Here is a 13,441-nt window from a genome sequence, read left to right as displayed (position 1 = left end):
GCTCCTTGCGACTGGTTCGCTCTCTCTCTTTCTTTTCTCTCCCTCTCTCTCTCTCTCTCTGTGGGACGGAGGGAATTTCCACTTTTTCCCCTACCAGCATGCTAGGTTGACTGGTAGCAATGAGTCGTTGGATTGGCTGGCCGGGCTCGTTCCTGTTGGATTAGTGGCTAAAAAGGGAAGAAAGGACCTCCCAATGCCTCCCGGTATGCGACGAGGTCGGCTGATTTGATTGGGCAAACCTTCCCAGGGCTCGCCTCCCTCCCTCCCTATTGGCTAAAACCGAAAGGGCGGAGGGAAAAGTGGGCGGGGCTCTAAGGGGCAAAACGTTACCCTCCCTACTCCTCCCTCGAGATGACGACATCGTTTAGAGAAGGGAGGGGCCATGTTTTTGTGCTGCTATTACATATTCGTCTGTAATCAGTCCTTAACATTATACTGTGGGATTTGGGGGGGGGGGAGGGGAGGAATGCTTTTCTTTCTATTATTTCTTCCAAAATAATAATTATTATTGTTGGTTGCACAGTCAGCCAGATATTTAGACTGGATTTGGCATTTTTATCCACCTATCGAGTCCTTCCCAAGGACCTGGGATGAAGATGAAGATGATGGAATCCGCACATGTATTATGCCAATGCATTACGACCTCCTAGGTTCTTGGGAAGGACTCGATGCAGAGGAAGGCCAACCTCGGCTAAAGAACTGGCAGTGCGATTTCACGTCGTCGTGCATACAATAAAAATTATCCTTTGATCGTTTGATCAGTGGCTGCGCCAAAATGACACAAACTGACTACAAGCAGCGTCACGACCGAGTTGCCAAAAGTATTCACTGGAAACCTTGCCAGAGGTTTGGATGTGAAGGTCGCAAGGACTCCTGGGACTGTCACGTTGAGGAGGTCTTGGAAAATGAGCGGGCTGAGACCGTGCGGGACTAAGATCCAAACAGGCCCCTTGTCCAAAACACGCCTGATGCAACAGTCATTGAAAAGAAGAAAGTCTGGTTCATCGATGTGGCTGTACCGGGCGATGCAAGGACTGAGGAAAAACAACTGGGAAAAATTACAAAATACCTGGACTTGCAGATCGTGACTGGAGCCCTTGGAGCAATACCTAAAGGAGGCCCTTAATATTTGGAAATTTTGAATTTATTGGACGGAACACCCTAATTTTACACACACACACACAAACCCACCCTGCTAGGAACTGCCTATATTCTCAGACATTACCTTAATAATTCTTAGGTCCTTTTTTTTTGGACAGGCCCCTTGTCCAAAACACGCCTGATGCAACAGTCATTGAAAAGAAGAAAGTCTGCTTCATCGATGTGGCTGTACCGGGCGATGCAAGGACTGAGGAAAAACAACTGGGAAAAATGAGGAAATACTGGGACCTGCAGATCGAAGCTGAACGCTTATGGAAAAAGGAATCCGCCGTTATACCAGTTGTGACTGGAGCCCTTGGAGCAATACCCAAAGGACTCCCTCAACATTTTGAATTTATCAGACCTGAACACCCTAATTTTGCAAAAAAACACCCTGCTAGGAACTGCCTATATTCCCAGACACCATTCAGACTGAAAAGACTATAACCATGGTTGTATCTCCTTTTGTGAATCTAGAGCAGTGTTTCTTAACCTTGGCAGCTTTAAGATGTTTGGACTTTGACTCCTGGAATTCCCCAGCCAGCTTTAAGATGTTTGGACTTCGACTCCCAGAATTCCCCAGCCAGCATGCTGGCTGGGGAATTCTGGGAGTCGAAGTCCAAACATCTTAAAGCTGCCAAGGTTGAGAAACACTGCTCTAGAGTTTGCAGAAAACTGCCCATCACTCAATGCTTGCCCTTCCTTCAATGAAATTGACCGATGGCAGAGGACAAAGAACAGCCAGCCAATCCCGGTCCACTGGCTCTGGCTTCAAGCTGACCAATCACCGAGGGTCTCATCCTTCACTTCGTGTCCTCTTCTCTGCCTCCATGTACACAAGACAGAGCGTTCTTTTTTCCCACGCTCCCTGCATTTTTATGCACGCCTGTGTATCCCTCTCGGTCGTTCTCCCCAAAATATCCCGGAAGCTGTTTGAAGAGAAGGTCCGGGAGGGAGAGTTGGTTGTTAAAAAAGCAAAGCGAGGCATGAGCAAGTGCACTGAAAGGCTGCTAAGTCGCCATGGCAACAGCCCTCCGTGGTATTCCAAAGCTCTGGGATGGATCAGCAACCATCGGGGTTCGGGCATCTTGCCCACATAGGTACGGCCCTGCCAGCAGGTTGCTACGCTGAGGAAATGGAGGACCGGGAATGAAGGAAGCTTCAGGATCAGGAGCAAAGAGGCCAGATCTCAGGGAAGCAAAGCGTGGCTGCATCCGCAGGAGGCCAGGATGTGGGAGAAGAAGGAGAAGCAAATCGTGGTTCCAGCAGGAACCTAGAACATCCCTTGAAGCACAGGAAGGCGGCAAAGCAAACCTGGTTCTGGAGTGGCATTCGCTGGACCATGTTGGTCACCATCCCCAACCAGAAAGAAATGGCTCCAGCCCAAAGATTTGGCACAACCGCGAGTCTCTTCTTACAATATTGCGCAACCATCACGGGGTTCAGGGGCTCCCGCTCCCCCAGAGCCAGGACTGCTCCTTCATTTGAAAGGCTTCACCATCAAAGCGATCTTTCTTTTTTTCTTTTTTAATGAGAACGTCAATCACTGTACCAGGAACACAGCAATGTATTGTTGAAAGGGAAACGTAGTTAGCGTGCTTGCGTTACAAGAAGGGTTTGTGGAGAACCACCTTTATAAAAAATCAAATCCATCCAAAAGAAATACAGATATTAAAAGTTCTCTATACTTTAGCCAGCCTGGTTAGCGATGGTCATGCTCCCCTTGACCATGGGGTTAATACATTCCCCTTTCTACATGGGAAAAATATTACTTATTGTTGCTCTCGGGCAGGATTCGTTAAACACGAAGTTCACCCTAAATCAATGTATGAATAATGAGACTTCCTCTTTTAAATGACCAGAGTCTTTGCATTTTTTAATTATAGCATTTCTGCATCACTTTTTAATTAGAACCACAACATGGGTTTACATTTTGAAAATGCAAGAGAAATAGAAAAATAACGAACATAAAAACACTAAATCCCAAAAGCAGTGTTACCTGAAACCTAGGAATTTTAGGTTTCATTATTAGATTTTTAATAAAGGAGACATTAGCATTTTAGCATGGCATCCATGTCTCCTTTTGAAGTTCAGGAATCCATGTTTCCCTTTTAGCCAAAGCCTTTTTTTTCCTTTTTTTTTATGTGCAAAAACTAGCCTTTTCAGCAACTACAATAAGGAGTGTATTCTGGAAGTCCCTGAATACACTTACAAGTGTTAGGAAAGAAAGAAGCTCGACTGGGAAAGGAAATGATGTAACCCATAAATTTGCCCCTTGTGGAACATTATCTAGAATCAATGTTTTCTATTGTTTAATTCTCGCCTCTAGTCAATGTCTTTTATTGTTTGATTGCTGACACATCACGTATACCAATTGTAGGTATCATTTTTTTCTGTACACTATAAAAAGACTTGACTCTCCCCCACTTAATAAATGCTTTTTGCTTTGCCTGAAGTACTTGTGGGTCGTATGGTTGCGGGGCAGGGGGGGCGTGGAAAAGCCACTTTGCAAAGGTATAGTGTTTCTCTCCCAAATTCATGGAGTAGGTTCCTCCAGCTCCACGCCACTCGAGTGCCTGAGTTTTAAAGCGGCGATTCATGGGTCGGTGAGAAGCCGTCCCAGAGGCAGCTGAGGCTCCTCACGTCACTCCGTTGCACATATCCAGTAGCCAGAAGGGACTTCAGTCTTTGGAAAGGTGGCCCCATGAAGTATCTTGAACGGGGTGCTTTTCTCAGCATCGTCAAAGTCATAACTTTGCACAGACCTATGGATGAACAGCATCTTTTGCACTGCAATGGTTTTCAACCATCCCTGGTATTTATGGATAGATAGATGGATAGATAGATAGACGTGGGCCTACTTTTCAATTCCTCCTCGCTAGCTTTAAACACCGGTTGCTTTGCTAGCAGCACTTCTGCACCAATGTGATGCCAGTATGCAAATGACTTGGAACAATGCAGAGAAAGCATGAGTTGAAAGGTGTCACAAAGGCACCCCAAGGTAGTCTAGTGTCATAGAGGTTGAGCATTCCCTAATCAGATATCTCCATCCAAGCCAAGAGGGAACTTTGGTTATCTAGTGTTTGGACTTAATAGATCCGAAGGTGCAGGTGCAGAAGTCTTGCTCAGGTGACCTTTCCAAGAGGTCTTGGTGCAACCTCAAAGGCTCAAACAAATGAGGACATCAAAGTGCTGGAGATGTTTCCATGGAACTATTTTGTGCTGTCTTTGCTGTTTTAGGACAAGGAGAAGGTACCTGTTCTTTCTGTTCTTTGGCTTGCTAAAATAATGTGGTAAGTAGGACCAATCTGGAGAAGTTCATACCCAGGCTCAGGACTGGCCATTAGAAACTACCTGAAATCAGTTGAAGAAGGGAAGCCAGCAAGCAAGATGGATTCTAGATGAAAGAATCAGAATATCTAGACCAAACCTGTATGATATTGTTCAAACTATTATTTGCTGATTTCCAAACAACCAAAGTTGAATATCAAGCAATGATATTTGGAAACAGCATCAGTAAAAGAAATAGTATTATAAAACACTGTCAGATGAAATGGGTTCTCTTTGATTTCTGTAAATCTGTAGGCTTTTGAGAAGTTCTCACAGGACCATTTCCTTAAGTGTTATGGCAAAAATCAAAATATAACATTCCAAAAGAGTGTCCAGACTTTTCAAAATACTGACAAGCACCCACCCCGTTGCCACCTTTTATTGAAATGATAATATGTAAATATTTCTTTTCTTTTTGTTTAGAGAAGCAATCATGGATGCTATTCCCCATAGCCTATAAAACAATCCAGAATAACTCTAACTTTACTTCAGGATATTTGCAGGGGTGTGTCCCATCACCTGTGGGCCACTGGCCAATTTCTGTTGGGCAGTCTGAAATTTGGCTCTCCCTCTGATGAAATATTTGCTTTTCCTGCAGTTCAGTGGAAAAAATCCTGGAGTTTTCTGGAGCCAAGTGGTACACACCAGGTCTGGAACCAGTGATAGTCCATGACATCTTATCAGACAGCATTCCAGATGTCAGGGACAGTGATAGTATGGAAATTACTGCTATGATGCACGAGGTGAAAGATGATGGTGACTTGTTGAACAGCACTTCAGAGCTGCATCTAGAAGATGACCAAGATCAGAGCAACATGCAGATTGATCTCCAGGACTACATGGATGAATGGAAAGGTTATGGCAGATTTCCAGGCCATGACATCAAAGCATATGAGACAATAGAGAACCCAATGGATCAGGTTTTGCAAAAAGTACCTAAAGAAATAGAAGAAAGAAGAAGTCAGTCAGGACCACTTGAAGAAGAATAAGAAATCGGTGGGCAAAGGACAAACCTGCATGAAGTAATGGGCCTTAAAGAAGGATTAACAAAGAAGATTCTTTTGCAAGCTGTACCCTTTAGAAGAAGGCTCTTGGCTTATAAATGGGCTTTGAACAGCCAGGCCGGTTTAAGAGCCAGAGAGTCTTCAGGTGGGAACCTAGAGTGAATCCTGACGAACTGTTTATTCTATTATATCAGCATATGTATTTTCCATGTCTTTTTTAACACTAAAGCTAGAGCAGGGGTGGGTGACTTTCTCTGCAGAAGGTCCCATGTCCTTGGTGGGTGGATCTTAAGCCACAGGGGAACTTAGCTATGGTGTCTCTGGAACTTCCTTTTTTCTTCTATCTTTCTGACACTCGTTTTCCTTCCCTTCACAGCAGACTAGTATGGATCACTCCTGCCAGAAGTCTAAACTATGACTTGCAGGGGGCTTTTGAAAAAGGTCTGTTTGTACCTGTAGGGGTACAGGTGATGGACCCTTGAACTCTACATATCCTTTGCAGGTTCTGGATTTCTTCAGTTCCACAGAACCTTCTTGATTGATGATTGTGTCATACTGTATTTCCCTCCACCTTTCCTTTTTTAAATAAACATTTTAAAAACACTCGAGTCCGTCCAGAGCGTCAAAATGCAAGGAAAATAAGTAAATACAAACAGGCTAAAAAATTCCACAAGAAAAGAAAGAGAGGAAATATAAGTCTCCATCGCTAGCTTGAGATGCTATCTACCAATCAAAATAAAAAGGGTTTTGCAATAAAAAAGAGCAGGGAATAAGGCAAGCAATTTTAGGAGCAACTTTGGAGAAGGCTCTTTCTTAAGACTTAAAGGCAGCCTGAATGCAGATATTGGAGTTTGGAAGGAATAGGAATTGAAATAGTGCAGCTAGGCCTTTGGAGCAGGGTAACTAGTCTCATTTTCTACCTTCGTATCTATAATTCTAATTTTTTCCTCTCCAGGATAATCCCAATATGTTTATTGAATCATGAATAATGCAGATCTAATGCAGAGATCCAAGCCTACTGGTGCCAAAAGCTGCAAACAAGATTGTTTGTAAAACATTACCTAGTCTATCATTCACAACGGTATTTGTTCTATTCTTTCTAATTTTGTGTCCTGCAACCAATTAGTAACTTCCGGAAAGGCAACCTCAAAGAAATATCTGGCTGAAATATCAACAAATAAGATTCTTCCATCTTTTTTTGTGGGGCGGGTGGGTGAGAATGTCTTTAATTGTATTTCAATCTCATTTTATTCACAAGAATGCACCCTTGATAGTTAAAGATCACCAATATATGAAGCCGTGAGGCATCCTTGTCATCAGTATAAAGTGATAAGGGCATTCGGCGTCTATTCTTTCAGAAGATTCAAAACTGTATTCTTTAAACCTGAATGGATGTTCACCTCATCTCACACTGTACAAAAAAATCAAGCATCTTTTAAAATGTGAGTTTGTTTACCAATTGAGTTTTGATAGTGGGAGGGGGTGTTTTATTAGAAATTATTTTTAAAAAGTTAAATTGTTCTGTGTTTGTAAACAGAGTGATGCAAAATACAAGAGTACAACCTGGTTCACACACAATGCTAGATTATCATTTGTTTAAACCCAGTTTGTTGAATAAAGGATGTGTGCATGAAAGATCTAAGCTATATTCTCCAGTTGACAAACCACAGTATCCGGAGTCACATAACACACTCAGACAAAATGAAACTATCATGGCTTAATAACTGTTGTAACCCAACCTGCTGTGTTTTGTGATCTAGGGCATCAGTTGAAAAATTGAAGAACTTACTTCATCCCTTCAACCTACTTCAAAGTCATCCCTTTTCTTTGAAGGAGTTTCTCAAATGTTTTTCACTATGTCCTGGAGAAATAATCTGCTCACTCCATTTTTTAATAATGTCAGCAGTTTTGGATTCCCCAAAATTCAGAAAGTCTCCCACAATCAGGGTTTTTTTGGGGGGGATCCCTTAGTGCCCCAAATCTCATCCTTGCAAAAAATAATAATAATAATAATAATAATAATAATAATAATAATAATAATAATAATAGCAGCCTCATAAAGCAACCCATTTCAAGGTACTATAGGTAAAACAGCTGAAAAAGAATGGAACAGAAATTATCAGCCAGAATTCTCAGAAATTTAAACAACAGTGAGATATTCATGGTAGCACAATTCTATTATTAGACTGTGGCAGCTATTTTAAGCCATTTTATCTTTTGCTGATAGATTGGGTTAGAGAATGGTAAATCAGAAAGTTCTCGGCTACTGGTTTTTATTGTTTTTGACAGGAAGCAGTTTCAACGTTATATTTATAGCCAAAAAGCTGTCTGCTCACGTATTTGTAGAGCTTATTTCAACTGTGACCTGCTTAACAGGCAATCACTGATAAATATTAATCCTTTAAACTGCTGAGAATGGATGGAGATTCTTTACTACTTCATTTCCATTTATTTTAACGAGCTCAAGGGGACTTGATGCATCTGGGCAACGGTAGCCTAGAAATATCCCTCACTGGTGACATCTCCATGGGCAGATTTAGGAGAAGTTGGTGAGCCCTTGGCAACCAACCAACCAACACAGCTGATCAAACAGAAGATTGATGGCAATCCAGAAGAAACTGCATAAAGCCCACGGTGAGTTTGTCCTGTCTGGATTTTTGGCCTGGCACTCTAAGACTGTACTTATCTGAGATGTTGTTCTCTAAACTACGTTAATCTCCCTTCCAAATAAACATGTGATGTCAAAGGCTGAAACAGGATGCTTCAGATTCTATCATCGTCACCATCCTCATCAATTAATTATTATGAATGTAAAGTATTTCCAATCTGCCCTATTGTTGAGTTTTGGAGCTGGGTCTACATGGATTTTTTTCAACAGACACAAGCCATAAAAACAAAGAAGCAAAAAATAGCACATCTGAGATAAAGCAGTATCAATGCATAGATCTTGAAACCTTTTAAAAATCCATGTGCTCTTCACCAATCCAATTCCTGAAGTCCTGGTTCTTAGCTCAATAAATCTAGGCATTTCTGACTGCAAACTTTCATGTGAATGTAGAAAAATGGGTGACTGGGACAATCAACACATACACTAGCTTCACTATCGCATGCAGATCACTTTTTAAGATTGCTATTCTCAATGCTGATCAGGTTATTTGGAATGTGCCAAGATCTTGTCCTCACCTAAAGTCAGGAACCAGGTAGCACATTTCAGAAATAGATTACATTTGCACAAATTTGGACTCCATCTGCGTTTCTGCAGTAACCATCTTCTTAAAACAGTGAAAATGATTGAAGGAGGAAACCCAGCTAAACTTCCCCCTTTCTTAGAATAAAATAGAGAAGTTGACCAAGACTTCTAAAGTGAAACTGAACGTTTATCAGCTCTTGAGATCTCAAAAAGAGCCCAGAAACGTTGCCATCATGGCGTTTTAGAGGCAAGAACTTCACAACGTATCAAGGAATTTCCAGAATTTTACCAGGTCAGGATTTTATCTCTCTTAATTATCAGAGTGGGCAAGTGGGCAGGCTTGTGGGATATGCTTGTTTGTAAATTTTGCCTAGGACACTGAGACTGGGACTTGCTTAAAAGAACTTTCATTTAAAAGTGTTTGTGAGCTGGTTTTGTTGTTGTCGTCGTCCTTATTGCAATAGAGGTAAGTCATGCAGGGTCTCTGTTCACATCGGATAGTAATCCATGATACCCATGAATAAGCCATCATTTATTGTATAAATCTAATCATCTCCGTTCACAAAACAAATTGAATCAAACTAGCTGGGGTCTCTGGGTACTTGGAATGATCCCAGGCCTCAGAAACTCTGCCTTCTTCTAACCGCGTGGTTCTGTCCTGGAGTCCGTTAGATTAGATTAGAAGGCTGTAAGATGTAAAAACCATCCGGTTTGTGTTTTGTGAGAACTCAATCTACTGCACTTCATTCAACAAAATATGGTGAAAACATACCAGAAGAGCTTCATGTGATATACTGATTATATCTGTCTCTGGAAGCTCTACGATGGATGAAAGCCAGTGCTGCTCAGGAGCAGAAGTGCAGGAAGAATTAGCAGTTACATCCAAGCCTCCTACAGTTATCCATTCATGTGAAGATGATGACTATGAAAACATGAATTCATTTCAAGCCACCCAGGAAGCAAAAGAGACCACCAGCCAAACAGGTAAGCAATTTTATAGGATAGGCAACTTCGTGTCCTCCAGATGTTTTCCAGCCCAAATCCCATCAGCCCCACCATTTACTGGAAGAATTATAATCCAACACAACTGGAGAGCATCAGATTACCTACCTATGGTTTTGAATTCAACTACCCTTGTTGGTTTGTTTTGATTCTGCTTAACATATTGCACGCATATGTAAACTATAGTTTATAGCTTAGCTTAATGTATGAAACTTCCCCTAGCATCCCACGTTAAAGTTATTTCAGTGATCGGAAGGTAATGGAAATTTACTACCCATGCCATGATTCTAAATCAGTACACTTTCTATAAACAATGACCTTATTTTAGGTGAGAAAAGTCCCAACTCTTCATGTGAAGATGACGACTATGAAAACATGAATTCATTTCAAGCCACCCAGGAAGCAAAAGAGACCACCAGCCAAACAGGTAAGCAATTTTATAGGATAGGCAACTTCGTGTCCTCCAGATGTTTTCCAGCCCAAATCCCATCAGCCCCACCATTTACTGGAAGAATTATAATCCAACACAACTGGAGAGCATCAGATTACCTACCTATGGTTTTGAATTCAACTGCCCTTGCTGGTTTGTTTTGATTCTGCTTAACACATTGCACACATATGTAAACTATAGTTTATAGCTTAGCTTAATGTATGAAACTTCCCCTAGCATCCCACGTTAAAGTTATTTCAGTGATCGGAAGGTAATGGAAAGTTTACTATCCATGCCATGATTCTAAATCAGTACACTTTCTATAATCAATGACCTTATTTTAGGTGAGAAAAGTCCCAACTCTTCCATGACAACTAAAGAACTTCAGGAATACTGGCGGAATGAGAAACGAAACTGCCGAGAAGTGAAGGTGCTTTTTGAAATCCCATCAGCCAAAATTGTAGAGAAGCCTTTCTCTAAATATGTGGTAAGCTAAAATACAAAATGATGATGATGATGATGATGATGATGATGATGATGATGATGAAGCAGCAGCAGCAGCAGCAGCCTAATGCTTGAAGCAATCTGTCTTGACATAAGATTGCTGAGACCTCTAGCTAAATAATTCCTCTCCCCATTTCATTGGTTCAGTTAACCCTAACTCTAATAACATCCATAGGACTGGATGGTTTCACTTGTTGCACTAAATCACAGTTATGAATACAATGACTAGGCTGACATAACATTATAAGCCACAAACATAATGATTACAGCAATTACTGGATTAAGCTACATTACACCTTAGCACAAGCATCATGGTTTTGAGCAGTGTAGGACTCCGGGCTGTGTGGTTATAAACCAAAGATTATGGTACAGCATTATGTGTGACCCAGCAATTCACACAAAGTACTAAGCCATGATTACTTTGATCATGAATTGTTGAATAAACCACAGGACTTAAGTTAACATGTAACTTTAAACCATACACCATGATGAGAGCCTGAATATTGTGCTAATCCAAAAACACAAACATTCAAAGTAATGTAGAAATGCAACCCATGCTCAGGGTAACTTCCAGTTGACTGACTCTGCTTTTCTATCTGACATTCCTAAAATATTTTGCTTGTGTGTCCCTGCCAGAAGTACCAAATCATCATAATCCAGACCGGCAGCTTTGACAGCAACGTATCAGTGATTGAGCGTCGGTATTCTGATTTTGAAAAGCTGCACACAAGCCTATTGAAAGAATTTTATGATGAAATGGAAGACCTTGCCTTTCCCAAAAAAATCCTGACTGGCAATTTCATGGATGAAGTCATAATGGAGAGAAAGCTAGCTTTCCAGGATTATCTGCGGTTTCTCTACTCCATGGAGTTCATCAGGTCATCTCGAATGTTTATCGACTTCTTAACAAGGCCTGAGCTGGAAGAGGCCTACAGCTGCCTTCGAGGAGGACAATACACCAAAGCTTTGGAAGGTCTTCTGGAGGCTGTAGCTTTGCAAGAGAAGCTCACAAGGCATAGACCCATTCTGTTGGTTCCCACGCTCTGTGCCATCCTTGTATGTCACAAAGATCTGGAGAATTTCAAAAGTGCCTTTGAATTTGGAGAAAGGGCTTTACAGCGCTTAGAAAAACAACCCGGTCACCGGTACTACATACCCCTGTTAGAAACAATGATTTCCTTAGCCTATGTACTTGGGAAAGATTTTTTGTTCTTCCAAACAAAGATGGAAGAGAGGAAGGCCAAGAAGCATCAGCAGAAAATGGCAACGTTGAAAGAACTGACAGTGCAGGAATATATACAATGAGGGGAAGAAAGGGACAGAAATATAATGCAGATTTTGATGAGGCCGGAGCATTTTCCCAACAGAACAGGAAGACTGAAAGATATTTGGAACTTAAAGAAAAAACATGAGCATTTAATAAGTGATTTGTTGTGTGCAGGAAGCAGGTAGGAAAAAAAACCCTTTTGCTTGTTCTTCTTATGCTAAAATTCAGAAATCACCCAGTGGAACCGCTTCAGAGAGATCCAGAACTGTTCTATAAAACTCTTCCCTTGGACATCACCTGATAAATGTGTAGAACCTCCTCCCACTAAAAAACAAGGTTGATGGTGACAGTTTCCAAAATTTGAGTTTTCTTTCCCACAAGACAAGGTCATATTAGGACAGTAGAGTTGGAATGAAGCACACCCAACTCTGGAACTAAGAGCTATTTTGTTTGCGTCTGCCCCCTTACTGCAGGGGTATTCAACCCAAAATCTCAGAGATGCAAGTGGCCACCAGAAACTTGGAGTTCAGCCCCCAGAGTCCTTCCAAAAATTGCCCTCAAATTGTATTTTTAATTCAGCAGAAGCAGGAATAATTAAAGACACCAGGAGCAATCTTGTGAACTAAACTGAATTAATCTAATTCAGTTCTGATCCCATCTAAGTGTAAGTCAAGTTAAATCAGATTAGGTTTGGGTCCCGGCTTGCAGCATATTGTTCAAAGGCCAAGGACAGCCGTGGGTAAAGAAAATGTCCATTTATAACTTTCCAAAATCAACACTCTAATCACCCTTTTGCTGTTTGCTCCAAAAAAAAAAAAAAAAGAATTTTTTTAAGTCCTTAAACTTGTATAAAACTTCTTTCGCTAAGGATTGAAGGAAACTCACCTAACTGTAGGAACACTTGCCATTATGAAGGTTCCTAATATCCAAAAAGCAGTTAACAAACCATTTCCCAAAGTGATTAAGAAAGGAAATTTGCAAACTCTGTATCCTTTTTAAAGGTGCTGACCACGGTTTGAGCAAGATGGCTAATCCCTCATCTTGCAGCCCTCTAAACCTGCCAGAGACCACTATCTTGTGGCCTCCCTGCGAGGAGCAGCGGTCAGGAGCTCTTGTGGGCAATCCCAGTCTTCTCTTTGTCCAGAGAGGAATCGCAAAGAGTCAGTCCATTCACCATTCTTCATTCCACCACGGTCATCGGTTCAGCTCTCAGCAGAGCCATCTTCAGTTTTCGCCATTTCTTCCTCCGGGATTGATCCATTCCCATGGCTTCACACGTTCTCCAGCAGTCCATTTGGTTAATTTATGATTCACTGATTGTGCACACCCAGAAAATGACCCAAATCAGCAATTAAGTTAATTGTGTTGTATGAATGCAGCCACAGAGGCCTAGGGCCCCGATCAGTGGAGCCAGAGATTCTGCAACTCCAAGAATCGGTGCCTAAAATGCTTATTTTCTTCTCCTTTTCCCAAAAGGTCTGGATTCAAATGCAAGTCTGTTAGCAGGCATGACATTATCCTCTAATCCCTGTACAGCATTTAGAAAATAAAATGCTTTAAAACTGTCAAATAAT

The 13,441-nt window shown here is 41.4% G+C and overlaps 1 protein-coding gene across 1 annotated transcript; it reads left to right on the top strand.

The window, feature by feature from the left end:
• Positions 1–8,860: 8,860 nt before the first annotated feature.
• On the top strand, positions 8,861–12,214 carry SNX20 (sorting nexin 20). Its single transcript, XM_088136123.1, has 5 exons — positions 8,861–8,956; positions 9,482–9,648; positions 9,995–10,093; positions 10,441–10,583; positions 11,237–12,214. The coding sequence occupies exons 2-5, from the start codon at positions 9,489–9,491 to the stop codon at positions 11,903–11,905; spliced, it is 1,071 nt and encodes a 356-aa protein (XP_087992249.1). The 5' UTR covers positions 8,861–8,956; positions 9,482–9,488; the 3' UTR covers positions 11,906–12,214.
• Positions 12,215–13,441: the final 1,227 nt, after the last annotated feature.

This window comes from Python bivittatus, unplaced genomic scaffold, assembly GCF_059951505.1.
Source record: "Python bivittatus isolate LINGU-HERP-01145 unplaced genomic scaffold, Pbiv_v1 ctg000190_np1212, whole genome shotgun sequence".
In the NCBI taxonomy this organism is placed as follows: Eukaryota; Metazoa; Chordata; class Lepidosauria; order Squamata; family Pythonidae; genus Python; species Python bivittatus.
The sequence above is the reverse complement of the archived record's forward strand: the minus strand, read 5'-3'. Positions and strand labels throughout refer to the sequence as shown.

Bases quoted from the DNA above. Each gene is read 5' to 3' on its own strand.
- SNX20 (XM_088136123.1), top strand. From the start codon at position 9,489: ATGGATGAAAGCCAGTGCTGCTCAGGAGCAGAAGTGCAGGAAGAATTA. The intron at 9,649-9,994 runs GTAAGCAATTTT...ACCTTATTTTAG, and splicing joins AGAGACCACCAGCCAAACAG to GTGAGAAAAGTCCCAACTCT. The intron at 10,094-10,440 runs GTAAGCAATTTT...ACCTTATTTTAG, and splicing joins AGAGACCACCAGCCAAACAG to GTGAGAAAAGTCCCAACTCT.